Source organism: Thermobia domestica, chromosome 2 (assembly GCF_964235325.1).
Source record: "Thermobia domestica chromosome 2, izTheDome1.hap1.1, whole genome shotgun sequence".
NCBI classification, from domain to species: domain Eukaryota; kingdom Metazoa; phylum Arthropoda; class Insecta; order Zygentoma; family Lepismatidae; genus Thermobia; species Thermobia domestica.
The window spans coordinates 145,284,033-145,304,842 of record NC_137455.1 but is presented as its reverse complement, the minus strand read 5'-3'; the positions used below and the strand labels follow the sequence as shown (position 1 = coordinate 145,304,842).

The 20,810-nt window shown below is 34.7% G+C and overlaps 1 protein-coding gene across 3 annotated transcripts in view; it reads right to left on the bottom strand.

Moving 5' to 3' along the window:
• The window catches only part of LOC145675978 (uncharacterized), a 157,015-nt gene that overhangs the window by 68,340 nt on the left and 67,865 nt on the right, over positions 1-20,810 (bottom strand). For all 3 annotated transcript variants that reach the window (XM_081746809.1, XM_081746817.1, XM_081746826.1), the window contains exons 2-3: positions 15,702-15,818; positions 4,925-5,059 (exon numbers count right to left, since the gene is read on the bottom strand). In XM_081746809.1, coding sequence (XP_081602935.1) covers positions 4,925-5,059; positions 15,702-15,818 — 252 coding nt within the window. The remainder of the gene's footprint in view (positions 1-4,924; positions 5,060-15,701; positions 15,819-20,810) is intronic.

The window sequence follows — 20,810 nt, the reverse complement described above, 5'->3', positions numbered from 1 at the left end:
TAGAAAACAAAGCAGACAAGTTACACAAAAGGATTTTTTTTTTTTTTTTACTGGAAATCACAAGTGATAAGTAGGAGCATACACAGTATGCTAATACAAGGTGATGTGATAAAATTAGGTAGCGCTGCGAATATCTTGGAAATAAATTATTTCAAGATAAATGGTTTCAAAAAGTATTGGGAAGATCTTAATCTAGTAATGGATCGAAAATAATTGTTGATGATGGTATGTATGTGTTTCAGATATATTTGGTCTAGGAATTAATTCGTGCGGGTGGACAAGAGATGGCGCAACGAACGGAGCGTCCCACAGTTCCGTGTATCCACACATGTGTTGCAAACCCCTGTCATCGCGTATCGTTCGTAGTATAGGGCAGTGGATTAAAGCGTCAACAACACCAGTTTGTAGTTAAGTGAACATGGCGCAATTTGTGCCTGATAAAGTGTTTTTGCGGGGTGTCCTGCTGCATTACTTTAACATGCAGAAAAGTGCGACTGAAAGTCATCGTATTTTGGTGGAAGTGTATGGTGACCATGCTCTAGCTGAGCGAACGTGTCAGAAGTGGTTTGCACGGTTTAGAAGTGGTGATTTCGGCTTGGCAGACCAAGAGCGAGCTGGACAGCCAAAAAAATTTCAAGACGAAGAATTGACAGCATTGCTCGAGCAGGATTCGTGTCAAACGCAGGAACAACTTGCAGCAGCATTAGGCGTTGATCAAACAACAGTCTCCAAACGCTTGAAAGATGTCACATTGGGTTCCACATGAATTGAAAGACAGAGACGTTGAAAGACGAAAAACCATTTGCGAATTGCTGCTTCAACGACAGAGCAGAAAGGGGTTTCTGCATCGAATTATTACGGGTGATGAGAAGTGGATCCATTACGAGAACCCTAAACGAAAAAAGGCCTGGGTGAAACCAGGTGAACCAGGTCCATCACAACCAAAACGAGATATTCACTGTGCAAAGGTTATGCTGTGCATATGGTGGGATATGAAAGGTATGGTGTACTATGAGCTGCTGCAACCGGGTGAAACTATGAATGGAGAACGTTATCGACGACAATTAATGCGTTTGAAGCAAGCTCTGGCCAAAACACGACCAGAATGGGAGAACAGACATGATAAACTTATTGTTCAACATGATAACGCTCGCCCACATGTCGCAAAACCGGTCAAAACCTATTTAGAAAATGTCGGATGGGAAGTTTTACCCCACCCGCCGTATTCCCCAGACGTTGCTCCTTCGGACTACTACTTGTTCGATTGCATGAACAACGATTTGATTGGACAGCGGTTTACTTCTTCAGAAGATATCGAAACATGGGTCTCTGACTGGATCGCTTCCAAGGATGAGGACTTCTTTCGCCACGGAATCCGTACATTGCCTGACAGATGGGCGAAAGTGGTGGCTAGCGATGGACAATATTTTTCTTAAGGTATTTATGTATTTTGTGTTTGTACTACAGCTTCAATGTGTGCGTACCAACCGCACGAATTAATTCCTAGACCAAATAGATAACCCTCACCACTACACTAATGTGATTCCAGTTCTAATTCTTGATATCTGAGCATTTGGTATTAAGAAATACGCTTATACCCTGTTCTGAGAGATCATATGTTCAATCCTGTAGCTGTAAGAGTTTCTAAAAACAAAGGTAGTTTAATTAAAATTTACTGTTCCTTTTTATAACTGGGTAAAATTTACTGATGTCTGGGTAAATCAAACGGTTTTGCAAGCTGTGAATACAGGGTGATTTTTTTTTTTTAATCACGGATTTCATTTCGGTCTAGAATATCCAACTGAAGTCTGATTTTCATGCGGTTTGTGGCAAATGATCAAGGAGGGATGGGAGATTTATGAAACTATGTTTACTGGTCTAAATTCATCTGGGATAATATCGGTCACGCCTCAAGAAAAACAACAAATCTTCACCAGCGCATCTTACAATTGGAAAGATTGCATGCACTATGAAGGTTTGAATTTTCTTTGTTAATGGGGGCCTCGCTAAGGTCAATAAGAAACAGGAAACTGGACCGTTCTATTGAGAATTGTGCTGTACAGTTCTATGCTACTGTGTGAATATCGTCGGACACAGTGAGAACTCTTTGGAGCAACATGGGTTTATCGTTAACAGTTTTTGGGGAGTGGAATCTGTTATTGCTACCAAAGGGCACTTAGAAACAAATTTGCCTTACATTCTGCCCCAGACAGGAATACGCGTATATGGTCGATAGTGAATAAATTCGAAGAAACAGAATCGCATCTGAGTGAGACAGAGTAGCATCTGATCCCGCATGCAAGTGTTATGGAAGATGTCAGTTATCGACTCTTACGTCGCCTAAGAAATCTCTCCGTCGTTTGTGTCAAGAAACCGGCTATAGCTATGCAACATGTTAAATTTTGGACTCAAAAGAAATCCATGAGTTTTTTAAAATCCCCCTGTATTTTAACAACCGGTTCTAGTGAACAGGTGCGAACAGACTGAATAGCACCATTGTAGAATAGTATTTGGCCAAGGGCTCCGATTTCTCTGTAACTTTAGAGGGGGCAATGTGGGTTTGTATATTCATAGAAAAATACATATAACAATACATATAAAAATACAAATTTATAAAAATACATGGGGGCGCAGATGAGCTTTTGGGGGGGGCAGGATCGGCGCCCTTGTATTTGGCACATACTACCTGGCTCATACTCTCTCTCTCTCTCTCTCTCTCTCTCTCTCTATATATATATATATATATATATATATATATATATATATATAATATTCTTCGTTATCTTTCCGTTATTCATTGATTTTTTTCTTTACATTTTAGTGAGTATGAGCTTAGAGAGAACCTTAAAAGTTTTATTTATTTAAATACAGATACGTATCATCACAACGAGGAAGTAAGTAGGAAAAATAATGGGAAAAGAAATAGTTGCCTGCCTAGACTAATTGTTATAGACAGATATAACAGAAAAACTATTTCCACTTACAAATTCAATAGTCCTCAATTTCAAGTGTATTTATCCACAATGAATTTAAGGAGTGTTAAATTAGTTGGAGAAATAATGGTTTTTCATTTTCTTTACTTTGTGTTAGAAGATTGTACATTCAAAAACACTGCAGAGATCACTGCTTATGTATTTCAAGACTTTTAAAAATAGTTTGATTTTTAAAGCTTTTGAAATATCAATATGGAGAAGAATAGATAAAAAGAAGCCGCGTGGAACGATAAGGCAATGAGAAAGCGTTAGAAAAGGTGGTAACAAAAATAGGTATTATTAGCTAATATAATTTTTTGCTATTATCTTCACAACGCATATTACGGAGAAGCAGTGATTTTTTCTGGCAGTACGCAATACTGCATCTCTTTACTTAAGTTTAAAAAAGATTTCTCTAGCCATTTGTGCATTTATGAAATGAATTTTTAAATTTAAATCGATTTCAAGTATCTTTTAAGAAACTGACCAGGAAAAAACTCACCCCAAGAGTAAACTACCCCTTGTGAATATTTTCAGGACAAATTAATTATACCATATTGTCAGGTTAGTAACGAAACATTATTTATGAGATATTAACTAAGTCGCTTGAGTCGTTTTTGAGAATATCGTTCTAAAAGAACTCACCCTTTAAGAGTAAACACTCCTTCTCGATTCTTCCCACAGAGAAATTATTTATACCACGCTAATTATCAATGAAATATTGAAGTATGAAATTTAAACAAATCAGTAGAGCCGTTTTCGAGAAAATAAAATTTTCAATTTTCTATTTTTCAGTATACTACCTTTAATCTTAAAGGTAGGACAAGCTGACGAGTTGAGTTGATTTTGAGTTTAACGTCCCTTTCAGCAGCGAGGATATATGAAACGTGGACCTACTGATTAATGTGGAATCCGAACCACAAGAGCTCCCGCCGGGAATCGAATCTGGGTCTTTCACGCCAAAGGCGCGTACGCTAACCACTTAGGGAGGTACGAAGAAAATTCGATAAAGGTCCCTAGAGAATATTACAAAGACCTTAAGTTTAAGATTTGGTGTGGATACGTTGAACGATACTGATTCTAGGCAAGTGAACACACTTACATCGGGACAAACAGACGGATAGATATCGAAAAATAACTTTTTCGGCATGTAGGTGCCATGAAATGAAATCTGGAAATCCGTTGAAATCTAGAATTCGACTTTTTTTTTTTACCATACTTCCTTATATCCTATGGTTGCTCAAAAGTGAAAATAGGAAATACCAACCAATTAGGATAAGAGACAGCTTACTATCGACTCCTTATTTGCACACCGTCAACTTAATTCAAAGTAGTGAAAAACAAGAGTTAATGTAAATATAAAGCAGCAGTTCCCAACCTTGTTTACTTGGTCCCCCTCTTAGTCCCCATCTTGGTCCCCGTCTGCATACTTTATGATCCCTGTGCTCCTTGCTGCTCGTTGGTCTGACTCCTTTTGCGATTTCGGATGCAGTATTGACTTCTCAAGTCTTCAGTAATAATAATAATTCTCACCACTTTACATTTATTTCCAGGAAGACTACTACATACCTTCGTAGTGCAGTATACTTGTATATTATTATTATTATTATTATTATTATTATTATTATTATTATTATTATTATTATTATTATTATTATTATTAATCAGCTTTGTTCTTAAATAGAAGTACAGTTCATACTCAATAGTTCTTTTATGTTTGTACAGTATTTAATTTAACGACTTTTCGTTACAACATTCGTAATATTTCTGAATATTAATGTAGTTTATTTCTGAAAGCAATTTGCGCCCCCAGGCTGGACACCACTGTTGTAAAGGCATAAAATAATATATATCAAAGTTTAAATTTTACTCTACTTTTTCTTCGGAAAAAAAATCCCTACCCAAATTCATATAACTAATACCTTGCTATAAGGCTAAAATCTTAGACTTACCTGATCACTGAAACTACTATTACTATTATTACTTCTGACATAGCCAGGCTTCTTTTGGCTGCAACTACGGATGTGTACTTGAAGACGGTCTGGAGCAAATGTACGATTGCACCATTCACAAGGCACTAATTGAGCCTAGGAAAAAAGGAAGCAAAATGAATCCGACAGAATTTAACACTTCTCGTATATGTGTACAAGATAATGTACAGTTTTGTATCTTATTTTAATGCAGTAACACGATTAGATTTAACTGACTAAGTATAGTTATGTAAAGGCATTAGAAAAAATATTCTTCTCTCTTCTTTGAAGTTCACGCTTCTCTACCTTAATAACCTTCCTCTTTAGATTAAAGAAAAGGATAATGAGAGCATATTTGCATGGAGTGGTGTCGTATGTATGTGAGACATGGAGTCGAGAAGTGGAAAAACGGAGAATGGAAGGTTTTGAAACGTGGTGATATGGAAAAATGTTTGAAACTAGACGGATAGGTAAGATATCACAAATGAAGCAGTATTGGAAATGGTAGTAGAAAAAAAGTGGTATACTGAAAATTATTTCGGAAAGAAGATTGTTTGGATTGGAGTAGTTTAGTGTCTTTTCCGACAGAGTACCGAAGCTATATGAGACGTGGATCTACAATTTACGGCGGCATCCGAATACGGAAATCCGTCAAAATGTCAAGGTTCTCTCACAGGGAATCGAACCCGGGACCCAAACACCAAAAATATGCGAGCTAGGCACTAGACCAGCGCAGACGGCTCGAAAATAAGATATATATGAGTCGTTCAGCTCTTGTTCATCCACAGCAAATCCCAGAAAACTTAGAAAAAAATGTAGGATTTCAATGTTTTGTAGAAATGGAAACATATCAGTGTGTTCATGTGAAAAACTTGAACATCCTCAAATATTTCCAGCTCTACAAAACCCATCGATCCTATAGTTTTTCTCGGTTTTCTGGAATATGATATATATGGACAAGAGCCATTTCGGAACTGGATGACTCATATATGATGATTGGATGCATTATAACACATGGAGGAATCATGCTATTATCTATGGAAACATATAGACCAAATCATACAAGATATAGGAAAGAAATAATACATGGAGATGAAAAATCTTGCCCGGGATAAGGAAAGAGTGGAAAGCTGCGCCAAGCAAACCAAAAAATTGCTAACCTGAGAAGAATCTTTCTCTTTATACATGTGGATATACAATGTTACTGATCATTGACAATGTTGTATCCTTTTTTATTTATTTTCTTTTATAGTCATGCTTTTGAACTATGTCAAGTTCAAATTTATCATATTTATTTATTTATCATATTTATCAAAATATTGAATGCATTTCCAAAACTTCAATTCAGTTTCTCTTAAAGGGCTCACGCGACTTCAATTTAACATACTTGGTAGAAGACGTAATCAAACTATCAAGAAGGTCAATATACAAAGCTGGCAATATTACTAAGATCATAGGAAGTAGTTTAAGTTTATTTATGAAATCAAAAGTTGTGGCCAAACCTCAGTCATGGTTCAGAAGCTGACGAAGATCCGGTCTCAAATTAAGTTAAATTGTTAATCCTGATTAAGCATGATTCTTCATTCTATAAGCTTATGCACGGAGACTTTCAATGACATTGCATGGACTCACTTGCCCAAAATTACCTCAATTTCGATTTCGATTTTTAGAAATAGACTTTACATTAATTCGCATCATGTTATTTTCATACCTACAGTTGGCTCACTCCAAAAGAAAACTCTAACTACGTCTTCAAAATATGATATATTTATTATCTTTCATGATGAATGTTAGAATATTAGCAGCCTAGATTCGTAGATTCACACCACACCAGTTATCTACTAAAATTTTTAAGTCACTATTTCTGAGATAATCTTCAATCCTATTTCGTAGGAAAGAACTCTTCAGCTGAAGAGTGGAGTGCTGCTGAGAAGCATAGAATAGAAAAGTGTGTATCTTAAGTAGTACTTCGAACTATCTCTTGCAAGTGTAAGAGAAGTTCTTAATTTATTCGTGGTATTCGACAAATTTAATGTTCATTTTTTATTCTCTTTTTTGTATTTAATCTCCTGCTTCCACTTTTTCTCTCTCTCTCTGTATATATATATTGCTCATGTCAAAATTTTATATATATATGTTTGCTATTGCTCATGTAAAAATTATTGCTTATTCTTCCCTGTTTCTTTAGCTTATTTCTTTCATTTTTGTAGTCTCTTTCCTCCTGTATCTTGTATCTGTTTGGTTTTCGTTTGTTCTTTAGTAGTGCAATTAACATGTTTGGGTGCAACGAATAAATTGTTTTATGTGCTTATTTTTGTTGACTAATACGTTAATGGTTTTAATTTATAAGAATATCCTAGTCTGTCAAAAAGAACAAATTCAACTTTCACCTCTCTTCTTTTTCCTTCCTGCTTCAAGTCTTTACTTTTTTTTTTTTTTTTTACCCTTAACTCTACTTAAGTATACAACGTATTATAGTTTAACCAAACACTAAGAAGAAAAGCACATTTCAATATTTATTAGTAAAATTACAGTAAAGGATATATTAGGTAACTAGATAATCACTCAACAGTGCTAAAGACTGTTCTAATTTTTCCCCGGCTTTCTGTATTTTTATCCTGAAGGATATGCAAGTGCAGCAGAGCATTGCTGTAAGTTTGGTTGCCTACTTTATACTTTTAATTAAATTCTATATAAAATTGCTATTTACTTTAGTCGCAGACAGTTTGAGTTTTACGTCCCACGGTTATGCCGGTTAGGCTAAAGGAGTTAGTCGCAGACAGTATAACCCAGTACCAAAAGGCATTGTTTCAGATTGTCTTACTATCTTCTAGGTCAGCGTTCCCCAACCTTTTTCAACTTGCGGCACACTACGGGTGTAATATGAATTCTCGCGGCACACTCATAGATTTTATCATTTGTAAATATAAAATACTGTGGTATTTTTTTGTGATTACTGATTTCCTTCTCACAGAGAAGAAAGCTCGATTACTGGTTTTCACCCGTGGTAAATCATTATGCTAATTTTTCATTATAATTTAAAAGTAGAAACTATTGTAATGAAATATTGGCCTCAGTTTTTTTTAATGCGCTTTCTTTTTCGAAAATTGTATCCAACCTTTCACTAGGAAGGAAGATCACTAAATAACGAACGAACAAACAAATTTCTTTTACTTTTAAAACACAAATGTAGGTAATTTGTATGCATACATTGCTTTGTCGAAAGGATTGAATGATATTTTAAAATTTCAAGTTACGAAATAGTATGCAACAATAAAGAAGCAATAATGGTCATAAGAATGATAACAAATACTTTTTTCAACATTAAAAATATACAGAAAAGTATAACATGGTACGAAACTTAAAATCGTAAATTCATAGCAGAGGCTCATAGTAATATGAAATACAAATATACATTTTTCCTTATGTTTTGCAATTTGATTGCTGTAGAATTAATAATTTTGTGTTAATTTCCTCGCGGCACACCAGCGCTACATTCACGGCACACCAGTTGGGAAACGCTGTTCTAGGTGTGCCAAAGGCCTTTCACCCATAAGCATCTCAACTAGAACTTTTTAGGCTCTTCCCTAAGCTCAGCTACATTTTTTTTTAATTTTTATTTTAATGAATAATGAAGAATATCAAAGATGTAGAAAGTAAGCCAGATAGTATCTACAAAACACTATTACATGAACTAGTAATTTTGCACCCAAATCTCAAGTGTATAAAAAAGGGTTTGGCAAGATTATCACTGGTTTATTTAATAGCGTTTTGTAGATACTACCTGGCTTATTTCTGCATTGTTATTCTTCATTTTCTTTAATTTATTTACTAAAATTAAAAAAGAAAAACATGGGAATAAGCTTAACAAAGAGGGTTAACACCTGCAGAAATGTTACATACAAGCAATGTGTTTCATCAATCAGTTGTTTTCATCCATATCGTATGAATGTAGATGAAAGAAACTTTATCATAAAAACAGTAATCTCAGAAACTAATTATTGTGGGTTATTGTAAAAGAAAAAAGAAAAGAAAGAAGAAAGAAAGAAAAAAGGAAAAAGAAAGAATTATTTAAAAGATTAAAACTTCTGATAGATTTGTAAATATTTAAGGATATTTGGGAGGTCAATGTCCCCTTTCCGAACTCTCAGCATGCGAAATATTTGTTCAATATTAATTTCTAATACAAGGAAACCGAGTTGAAGATATTTCAAATCGACTAAAGAAACTGAGCCAACTTTGGTTTCCAAATGTAGGTCTATAGATGACATCCACCACCTTTACAACTAATAAAATCGAACACCGTACAAATACATCTATATAGAAATATTATTAACTTAAAATGCTCTCTATAATTTACTCTATTTTACTTACAAACTGAATAAACAATAGTACCGGTTAACGTTGCATTGTAACGTTCAGTTATGTTGCATCCAATGTTTATTTTTCTTATTTTTTTTCTGAAGTTTGGCGTTACTTTTCAGCACAAGGCTATATGAAGCGTGAACCTATAGTTTAAGGTGGAATCTGAACTACCGTAATGCATTTAATGTTCTCTCACTGGGAATTGAATTCGGAACCCCGTGCATCAAAAATCTCGGGCTTTTCCTTATTAGCGGAAAGAGATGTTTCTTAACTATTGAGATTAGGGATGCAGCAGAGTTGCGATTTCAGTTTCGGAATTCTAAAGTCCGTAATTCTGGAATTTTTCGCAAATAACTTTTTTTTTTTTTTTTTTTAATCTAAATTAATGCAAAAATTTTAGTTCTCACAATTCTGCTACTTACAAAAATGCTTCGAATATCTTTGAAAGTACTTCCAGTGGTGGACTGTGGTTCAGGAGTAGAGCGCTTACTTTCGGTGTACAGAGCTATTATATCATATCTCCTTTAACCTACAGACATAGCCCTCTTCAGTACAAATAATTCTGCTACAGAGCATAGGTGTGGAACGTACGTATATAATTTCACTTTACTTCCACTAGCTTACAAGACAGAAGTATAAACTTTACAAAATAGGATTGAATATTGCATTTGAGGATAAATATTTCTCACCTTCATAAGTATTTTCATCTTAATAGCCTGTGGATCAGTTATTTATAAGAAAATCAAGTCAAACGTGAACAAGAACTAGAAATTTTGCCATGATAAACCTGATATAGTGAATTATATAACATCAACTGCGCAGCAAAGCATGTGATACTGTCTGCGTAGGGGGAATGTAGATGATTTAATGCACAGTTTAGTTCCTGTTGCACAAAAAATGACCTATGCAAGATCATACTAATAAAAATGAAGAAGAAATGAAATGCAACTTTTAAACATGACGTTATCATGCGTGGTAGGCTCCTTCAAAAATCTAAAATAGGAAGGTATTGTTCATGTAGTACCAAGCAGTCACTCCCACATGCCTGATTGCATATAATAATCGTACGAATGATTTTGTTTCTATGTTCCGCTATTTTAAGGTTTCAAAGTTGGATTTAGAAATAGAAAGAGGTATATAAGAAATAAGAAGTATTAACAATACTAAAATTGGTATCTCGAATACCTACCCGAGGGATTAAAACGTTCACATTTGATTCGGCTCGTTCCGATTTCTGTTCCCGGCTTCAAACCAATATGGACTAACACGCAACCCTAATGTTGTTGTTATTATTTTGCGAAGAATAAATAACAGGAAATTTTTCGGAAACAGACAACACTAATTTACCCATTCTTGTGAAATTTGGAACTGTACGAAATACCACATTTTACTGCATTGCGTTTCATTATAATAGTTATGATTTTAATGCAGTGTTTCGATAACACACATTTTCATAGTTTTCCTAGGATCCACCACGTCGATCCTGTCACTTGAGTTAAAAATAAAAGCAGTTTGGTGCATATCGATGCTCCTAATTTAGATGCTGTTTGAATTCTATGTGTATTACTCTACACGAGCGTGTTTCCGCACTTCGAATATTGTCTAAGGAGGAACTCTTGTGACATCTTAATATCCAGACTCAAGGAATACGCAAAAATAACTCGGACCTGAAATTTCTTCATAAAATAGTTAATGGAAACTTAAGATCGGAAACATTACTTCAGGAACTATCCTTACATGTCCCTTTCCGCATAACCCGGAATACCCCTCTCTTCCATCTTGCCCGCCCTAGATTGGCAATTATAGAGTGGTCTCTTTTTAACGAACTGTTATAATCATCTAAACTGATGGAAACATTTTTTCGAGCTACCTGGTGTTTGAAAGAGCAATTAAGCGAGGTTTGGCGAAATAATATTCTTTTACACTCTTTGTTGACACTATTTTGTTTTTGTTTGTTTTTATGTTGTTTTTGTCTTGTTTTCTTGTTCGTTTGTTAACATTTCCCTGTGTAAAATGGCAAAGTTATGCTGTATCTGGAAATTTGTTCAATAAATAAATAAATAAAATGACACACCCTATTCGGGACAAGCCATAGGATCGGCCATCATGCTCAATCTTTGTCACCATTACTTTCATAGTACTACTTTCACAACTCGCATATTCAAATTTTCCCCTCCCGGATAAAATCTGAAATCACCGCTGCTTTCTCGACTTCGAGAGGATACAGGAAGTAAAGTAGTTAACACTGCGTACGTTCCAGCTGCTTTAACCCCACTTTTACAGAAATGGGTGAACCCTGTGTCACATTGAAATGAGCGTGCGAGGAAAGAAGTCCGCTCCTACCAGGCATCGAACCCGGATCGTTGGGTTGGTAGGCAGACGCATTACGAGCTATGACACAATCACGGCTACATGAAATAATACGTTATACAAGCAAGAAACAATGCTAGATGTCAAAACTCCCTTATGGCTATATAATAAGCGTATGCGTTTTTGGCGCGGGAGGCCCGAGTTCGATTTCCGGAGGAAGTGATTCAGATCTCATGTTAAACTGTAGGTCCAGTCTCATATAGCTTCGATGCTGAAAGAAACGCTAACTTCTAACCAATCAATTTGTGATGAATGTTCTTTCGATTAAAAAAAAAAACTTTTCCAAAATCAACGTATTACATTTCTTCGATTTCTTGAAGATTTGTAGTTATACAATTATTATTTGCTTGTTAATATCATAGTGCAGGTTGTTGCAAGCAATGAATAGTGTTGAAAAGCAAACATTCCATTCCCGTGTGTCACTCAGTTATGTGCTACTAGTCTGTGGAAATGAGTTAAAGGAAGTTTTTTGTTAGCTCTAAAACGAACTCCAATCCCTCAATTGTTCGCGCGGCACTCAAACAAGTGACGAATGTATTTTCAGTGTTCTGTGCTAGTTTGCCCATTCTATTAACCTACATACAGTATGTTAGTTTATAATACACTGCGAAATGTGATATAAAAAGATAATCTGAATGCCAATCATTCTAGCTTTGGAACTTCTTTTATAAAATAACAGACAAATTCTGACCAAAGCATATATTAACTAAGTTTCGGCAAATTAACTTTGCCTTCATCAGACACATTATCAGATAATGTGTCTGATGAAGGCAAAGTTAATTTGCCGAAACTGTAACGCTATTATTTATTAGTTAATATATGCTTTGGTCAGAATTTGTCTGTTATTTTAAAAAAGATAATGTAGAAAGTTTTTTTTTCTATAGTCTATGGACAATCATGTGATGTGCACTTCCTGAGTTATACTGGTATTACGATATATTGATTCAGTCATAAGTGTGTTTTGTGTATATATAAAAAAAATGTATTCACTTTACAAAACATTTACTTTCCAACTCCAGTGACATTTTTTTTAAAAACTTGTTATTAAATGATGAACGATAATTAATTTGTTCATGTTGCATATTATTTTCAACATACGTATGTATATACAACGTACATACGTATAAATTTCTAAATTTCCGTATAAAGAGTTCTTTACATCCCATGTAGCTTCCTGAGTTATATGCTTCAAAACTAAAAGATTGCGTGACTTTTAAGACAAAAATAATAAAGTGTACTGTGTGACATGAATAACTATCTTGGAAAAGCGTCATTCAGGTTTCAATTTCTTACATTTCTAAAGCTTCACAACTGAAAATGTGTGATTACTTCTTGAAAAATTAACTTTACTTGGAGTGGGTTTGAAAAAATAATCAGAAGCTAGCACACCTATACCGTACACGTTGTTAAATTTAATAAGCAATTAAAAGGGACAAAATGTTTGTCTCCCTTATCAAAGTTTCCCGTCTAGTGCCCCTAGACTACAGTCAATCCATAAGGATAAGAAGACCATAACTAAAAGGAAAAGCTTCCCATTCTATTTTAATTTATGTCACACAAAAAAGTATTAGGAACATAAATGATTGATCACTTTAAGGCTAAAGGAACACCAGAGTATAATTTGTATTCAGATGTATCTCTAGGTAGAGAAATCGATCCGTTAGTTTTACCATGACACTGTTAAGTTTATTTACTGTTCTCAAAAGTTTATTAAGGTCACTGTTATTTTGTAAAGAATGTTAGAACTTATTCAAAAATCGATACCCAATACTGATTTAAAAATAGGTTTAACTAATATTGTGTTCGGTTAAAAATAAAGAACAAAGTGACGCCAGTAAAGTTCTTAAACTAGACCTTTTGCCAAAGTACATTGCAATTCCCACCATTCAATACCCGATAGCCTAGATAGATAGAGGTTCTTGGGGAGCGGAATCTCTTAGTTTTGTGGATTGATTAAAGAAAGAAAAAACAAAAAAGAAGAAAGTGCAGTTCACATTTACGGTGAAAGTAAGTTTCTATCATGATATAATTCATTTTGGAAATCATACAGCGAATGAATGCACAGCCTGAAATATTAAAATTCAATAAATATTTACTCTATACTTTTTACTACACTACAAGCTTGTTATCATGCGTTACGGACTATCACAATCCCCTGGGGATACGACAACGAAGACCTAAAACAGGCAAGATATGTTCAGAATGAACTCTGAAAATTAATCGGGAATCTGATCCGATATTACACACACTAAAAGCACGCTCGTTAACAATTTGGCACTCCACTTATATAGCAACTTCAAGCGGAAAATATGTTTCCAGCTTCCTGTTCGATAAAATTAATTTAAAAACTACCTTACGAAATGTTGTCTTTACTATAAACAAATTTATATAAATATAGCTCTAATGTAAGGTTGTTTCATTTGCTATTTAACTGAGGAGAGGAATTTCGAAAAGCTACCACGTTTGTCAAATTTTGGAAGCAACTATAATTAATTACTAAAGAAAAAATGTTAGTTTTTTCGAGTTTATCGTAGCTGAAAAAAAAATTAAGCAGTGTTTGGACATTTCTTTAAAGTAACGACTTTTGGTCGTTGCATATAACATATCCAAAAGTCTCAAGTGCTCTCTAAGTGAACAAAAACTGTCTAGAATACCTCCTAACAGTGGTTAAAAGAAACTTCTCTAAGAGTGCTCAGTGTATCTGAACTTCTGATATGTCGAATGAGTATACGGACACAGAAACGACTGTTAAATAGTATTAGCACACTTTACACATTATCATTTACAGATTTACAACTTGCTTTTGCAGATTCATTAGAACACCAGGAAATCAGATACATTTTGAACATTCTTAGAGCAGTTCCTATTAACCACTGTTGGAATGCATTCCAGACATTTTTGGCTCACTGAATAGAACTTAAAGAAATTTTTGGATATGTTCTACAATGACCAAAAGTAGTTTTTTTAAAAAATGTCCGAACACTAGTTTATTTCTTTGTAATAGTACCTTTTATCAGGTTGCAGTAATTAAACGTGAAAACAAAGGAAATCTATAAGGGCGAAAATTTTCTGGATAGTCTTTATGAATGAAATTCTAATTACACCTATTAAATTTTCTTTTTACAGTGGCTGCTTGTGAGAGCTCATACCTGTAATTTTATCGCTGCAAGTTCAGAGCAAAAAAAGCTTACCCGTAGATGTGATATCTCTCTAGTACTTGTGAAACGACATTCTCAATCTGGTTTCGACTATGTTCAACTCAGAGGAAGATACAAGCTTGCTCAGAAATGAATATTCAATTTTCCTGTATAATTATTTGAAAGATTTATTTTTGAAGACTTTACAGGCATGTCTTCTCATAGTTGAACTTCGTCTAGTCTGAGCCAAATCCAGAATTTTTCTCATTTTTAAATAAGTACTTTTAATACTAAATTGTGACTCAAAAGATGGTAGTTCCAATTATGTTCATAATATCAGTCATTAATTCGTTTATATTTTTGGGCTCACTATCCACCCCTGCATTGTACCGGCAAATTCAGTAATTTCAATATTAAGCTATTCTTTAGCGTTCAATTTATTTTATCAGTATAGTAAAAGTTAAAAAAGTTAGATATTAAGTTGTAATAAATGTATTATTAGTAGAAAATAAGGCAGAATTTTGTCTTGTTTGGTTGTAATAATATTAGTAACAAACGTAATATTGTTATGAACATATTCGAGTTAGTGTTTGGGATCCCAGGTTCGATCCCAGCCCCCGCCAAGTAAACCTTGTGGTGGACAAACACCGTGTGCGTGGGTTTTCTCGGGGTTCTCCCGATTTCTCCCACTCTCTTCATTCCACTATTTCCATTCATTACTCATCATCACCGTCTCCTTTCCTAACCGGCATAACCGTGGGACGTAAACCTCAAAGATTTCATTTCATTTTTTCATATTCGAGTTAAGAGCATCAGTTTGATTCCGACGGTGATGTAACATTAATGTTTCTATACTTCTCACATAAAATAAACTAAAATAAACTTACCTGAGAAGCCTTCCAAGCGAACTCATTCCATTCTTCTACAGTCATTGGTTTCTCTGGTTTGGCAGGTAGAGGTCTCTGCAGCGCAGAGGGAAGTTTAGCATTCTCTCTCTGCCATTTCTAGAATAATAGAAAATAGATTTCATTAATACGGCATCCTAAGAAAAAACTACAAAATGAGCTAGACCTTTTTTTTTTTTTTTTAAGTTACAGATTTTAACAATCGTCAAGCTTATTCCAAGTGAAGCGTGATGATATACTTTTTTCCCCCTCAGTGAACAAAATTCAATTTCTTAAAAGCAAATTCATAATAGGGTATTAAACAGTGATTATTTCAGAAGGTTTCACCCCGGTGAATTTCCCTTCCAGGCTACCAGCTGACATCATCAATGTGTGTGAAAATCTAATCTCATCACCGTGGCCAATGATAGTTGTGTGATGATATGTGGAAGTTAAACCGACTGCAAATAAAACGCAAATTTTACACATTCCCCACCCCAAGAATCCGAATAAATCTATATTTAACAAGTGCCATAAAATAGATAGATCTGAAAAACGACAGAAATTCTCGACAAGTTTGAATATATTTAAAATTAGACATTTTGAATGCCTTGTTTTGATGTTAGATACAGAGTTGTTTACGTATCTAGTCATATCATTTTGTGGAGTTCGCGTTGTTTGTTTTGACAACAAAACCGGAAAATCATAATTTTCAAACAATACTTTTGCATTTTTGCATCATGAAAACAAACAATAGCACTTGATATTTCGGGCGCCTAGTATCAAGAGCCGACAAAACCATTTTTACCGAAATTGAGTTACATATCGCTTGTTATATGTTTGATCTAAAGGAATTCCATGAAAACAGAATTTTGTTTAAAACCTTAATATTTCATACTAAAAAACAAGTTCAAATATGGGAATTTGTACACGTGTATATGGAGCTTCACTGCACGTTTTGCGAGATTACTCGAAACTAAGCGAAATGGATGTGACGGATTTTGATACTAGGCGCCTCTTTTGATGTATGTATGTATGTAGGAGATAATACGAAAATAATAATAATAACGAAAACTAGTAAATTTGTAACAAGGATGTTATTACAACAAGTAATCAAACGTACGTATACATTTGTCCTCGGCAACTTTGCGTCAGTTATAGTTGGTATCTGTCTTCTCCTTTTTGGGAACAAGAAATAATCCGATGTCTAAGAAATAGAAATGCTTCAGATAGAGTTGTAACAGAAAACAGACTATTTTTTTTAAGGAAACTTTTAACCATTAAAAAAAATATTACAGTAAAGCAGTACAATATTCAACAGATTTATCAATGATAAATTAATCGATTAGTTTACATTGAGCTCTTCAAGTCTCTAAAGAATTTGCTAAAAGTATTGCAAAAGCCAACGACGGTATGTATATGGTGGAGTTTTATTATGCATCAATCTTGTAAAAATAATTTGTAGCAATGTCAAAAGACACATTAATTTTCTAAAAACACATTAATTTAAAATGATTAACCTTGGCTAAATCATGCATGTCTAGACATGTCCAAACGTACACATACACATACATTTTCTTTTGAAATATTTAAACATAATTCCATCTCACAGAACCTCTGTCCATCGATCGCTCTCATACATCGTTATTGATTCTTTCCAATAAGCTGTCTCATGAGAACGCTTGTATGTCCCTCAAATTCACTATATAAACTTAGAATGAGAATTAATCAGGATTCCTCGATCTTTACCATGAGTTCTATCCGACAGAGGGGTCACCAAATCCATGAGGAGGGAGGAAAGAATGACGCGCGCCAATTACATTCTTCTGCAGCACCAGTGACTATCAGACCATAAACCCTGGATTCAGCATTTTAAAGAGAAAAACAGATGTAAGTACTATCTTTATGTATAAGATTTTTAACTAAAATGGGGCATAGGCCTGTGTTTACTGAGCTGGCGGACGTAACCACAGATCGTTTGTCTTTTACCTAGAAAAGCACTAATTTCTTTCAATCAGATTCTTTCTACTATCTTAAAATCTATTATTTTCCCTTTTTGTTTCTTCTCTTAGTTCTACCTTTTCACCTAAGTATAAGTTTTAGCCCTTTAGATTTCTGACAACACACTGAGATATGCCTAGTTGGGTTCAGTTTGTTCCTGACGTGAGTTATTGACGTGAGCGCCACATTACAATATTTTCAAAATCAAAGTCAATAATGTAAAGATAAAGATGGAATATGTTATCATTGAAAAGGAGTAGACTAAACTTTATTAATCCGTTTATTTTCTTCTTTTTCCTTCAGATTTTCATATATGGTGAAAAATCATTCGCATATTAGGCCTACTGTTAGACGAGCTACTAGGACCAATTCAAGATTGTATAGTACCAAACTTGTAGAAAGATGAGCTTTGTGTGGTGATTCTTTTCCTACATTTGAAGGGAAGAAACACTGAAGATTTTCATGCTGAAACAGTTGAGGTATATGAAGACAATGTAAGAATGGTAAAGGTGAGACACTGAATCTGGAGAAACAAGCATCGGAGATGAATCGAGAAATAGTGATCCAACACTCAATAACGAACCAAACATTATCGAGCAAGTGGAGGACCCAGTGCTCGCAGGCCGCCATATTACTACCAAATAGACATGCGAAAGGCCACCATCAGTCATTGGCCCGTTTCAGCAATAGAGCAGATGAGGAACTTCCACGGAAGACCCGGAAGCATTCAGTTCCATGACTCCCCAGACCCAATGACCGGCCACCTGATGCGACGCGAAGACGACGAAACATAGTCATACACATGGACAACGTATAAGACACATGGACAACATATAACAAAAAAGATTCTCACCTTTCTCTCTCGCTTCTCACTAAATCTATAATTTTATTTCTATCTTGTATGTATCTATGTGAGTCAAAGTATTGCACTAAAGAAAGAAAAAAATCAGCAAGTTGATGGCATCAAACTGACCTGGCATATAGTCTTGATCGTACTCCTTCGGATGATTCCCTGTTTCGGTCCATGTCGCACTTCCTGAAATCACGATAATTCACCAAACAGTAGGAGATGGCAAGTACCGTGACTGATTTCTTTGCCTCTTAAGGACAAGGCCTTATCAACGTGAAATCGAGGAACTACTAGTAGGAGGAAGGTGGCGAGGGACTATACTTTGAATGTTAACCTGCTTTTATTGTACTGTAATAAATACAGGTATATTGTGTATCAGAATATTGCAAGACTTGTGACTTAATCTTGTAATTTGCATATGACAAACATGTCCCCCTCACATCCTGGCAAAAATGCCAGAGCGGTGACAGTTTTCGGAAAATATTGAAGTGGCAGGCTGCTACGGACGTTTTCTTTGGATGGCTGATCACCATGGGTTAATACTGGGTCTACCACTAAGACCTAGAAACGAAAGCAATGAGTAAATAATAGAAGTACACATCTTTCCTACTCTTCAAAGAAAGAAAGAAAAAAGTACAACACCAGTCATAACTGAAGGCAATGATCAATGTTTTCTGTCTTCCACGATGTTAATATCACTGATTATGTCCAGAAAGGTCCAACTATCACCAGTATTATCGAAACCTACTATGTTACAGAGTGTTACCAAAAAGAAGAGTCCTGGAATGGTAAGAAATGGGTTCGGATTCCAGCAGACAATGAATCGCCGTCTTGCTAGTTCTTTGTGATATGAAGTTCTGAGTCATCTGTCATACTCCTTCGAACTGGCACCCCGTGTCTCTCCTCAATTGAAGTAGTAGAGTTTCTGGGATGATGAATATGTGATTTCTGAGGTAGAACGTTTCTTCAACATCTCATATGGTGTCTTTAGTAATCAGGGTATCCGTAAATTAATCCGTCGCTGGAAGAAGTGTGTCGCCAGTGTAATGATATGTAAAAACGCACTAAAATACATAACCAAAGTTTGTACACATGTCTCCCCTTCCTTCTTGGTAATATAAAATTTAGATTTTAGAAGCTGTTCTCGTAAATGAGTTAATTTGACTAGTGTTGGATTACGGTAAATGCTTCAATGCTTTTGAGACAAGTCAACCTTAAAAAGCTGTGTCTCTTCATCAGTTCCACTTTAACTCTCGGAAAATGTATTCACTTTTAATTAAACTTGGAGTGTGTCTTTCTCCAATCTTTCGAAATAAGTATGTTGTTTGGATAAGTATGTTGAAATAAGAAGATAAAATCCACTTTATGTTGCAAGATTACATAAATGCATGTACGTGTGATAATTTGTGCTTTATAACATCTTTCACTATTATCTATTATGTAAAAGAAATCATTGATTTTGATACGTATATTTTCTTAAGGCTCCCCAACCATTACTGTATTGTGGTTGCGATTTAAACCGATCAAGAATAAGCGGGTAAAATTAGTTAGGGTTCTATAATTTTGAAGTTTTCTTATTTAAATGTGATAAAATGTTATTTTTTCCCGGTATCTTTTCTCCAAAATTATTCAATTTGGATGCAAATGGCGTATATTTTCTTTGTTTCCCAATCATCTCCACTGAGAAGTGAAAGCTGTCAGGAATGAAAGAGTTTTACTCCTCTTCTGATTTTAAGAAGTATTTTTCAGAGTAATTTTCGTATATTAGATTTATATACATTTATTTCCTTTCAGGCTTCCTAATCATCTTTAATCGATAGAATTAAATTTTGTCAAGAATGAGGGGTGAATCCCTCGAATGCCAATTTCATTTTTTAATTCCAATTACCTTCACTGTTTAGTTGAAAATCAGGCGAAAATGAGAGAGTCAATCTAACTGGACAAAATATGTTCCATGATATTTCCGTTTAACAAATTTTATAATTTAATATAGTGTATGTTTTTCAAGACCACAATCCACAAAACTTAGGGTTGAAATGAGACAAGAAAAAGAGGTGAATTTACCCATTTAAAACAAAATATTCCACTATAACTTTCATAACGAAAAAGAAAAATTATTCTATTTTCAGTGTAATATAGTCTTTACTGTTCTCTGAGGTTTCCCAATTGCCCTCACTGATTGGACATGAATTCAGTTAACAATCACGCATGTATCACACACGAGTTTTGTGTGTATTTGTGTATTTATGATAATATAACAC